The sequence below is a fragment of the Bison bison genome, unplaced genomic scaffold (genome assembly GCF_000754665.1).
Source record: "Bison bison bison isolate TAMUID 2011002044 unplaced genomic scaffold, Bison_UMD1.0 scf7180017864379, whole genome shotgun sequence".
NCBI classification, from domain to species: domain Eukaryota; kingdom Metazoa; phylum Chordata; class Mammalia; order Artiodactyla; family Bovidae; genus Bison; species Bison bison.
The window spans coordinates 3,399,306-3,399,523 of record NW_011494951.1 but is presented as its reverse complement, the minus strand read 5'-3'; the positions used below and the strand labels follow the sequence as shown (position 1 = coordinate 3,399,523).

Here is a 218-nt window from a genome sequence, read left to right as displayed (position 1 = left end):
GCTCCCATTCCCTCCCCCCATCCTGATACTACACGGGGGAGGGGGGGTCCTGAGCTCAACACCCGCCAACACTGCACCCCCCCTAAAAAACGCTTGCCAAGCCTGGGGGGGGGTCCTCCCCTGCCTACGACTTCCTCCTGCTCCCCTCTTCCTGCCTAGGAGCGGCTCCCAGGCTCACGAGGAGCGGCTTCAGGAGGTGGAGGCCGAGGTGGCATCCA

General features: G+C 66.1%; 1 protein-coding gene across 1 annotated transcript in view; it reads left to right on the top strand.

Annotated features, from left to right (window-relative positions):
- NOS3 (nitric oxide synthase 3 (endothelial cell)) overlaps nt 1-218 on the top strand; it is a 19,457-nt gene that overhangs the window by 2,250 nt on the left and 16,989 nt on the right. Inside the window, exon 4 of the mRNA XM_010857365.1 lies at nt 160-218. Within this exon, the coding sequence (XP_010855667.1) occupies nt 160-218 (59 nt within the window). The remainder of the gene's footprint in view (nt 1-159) is intronic.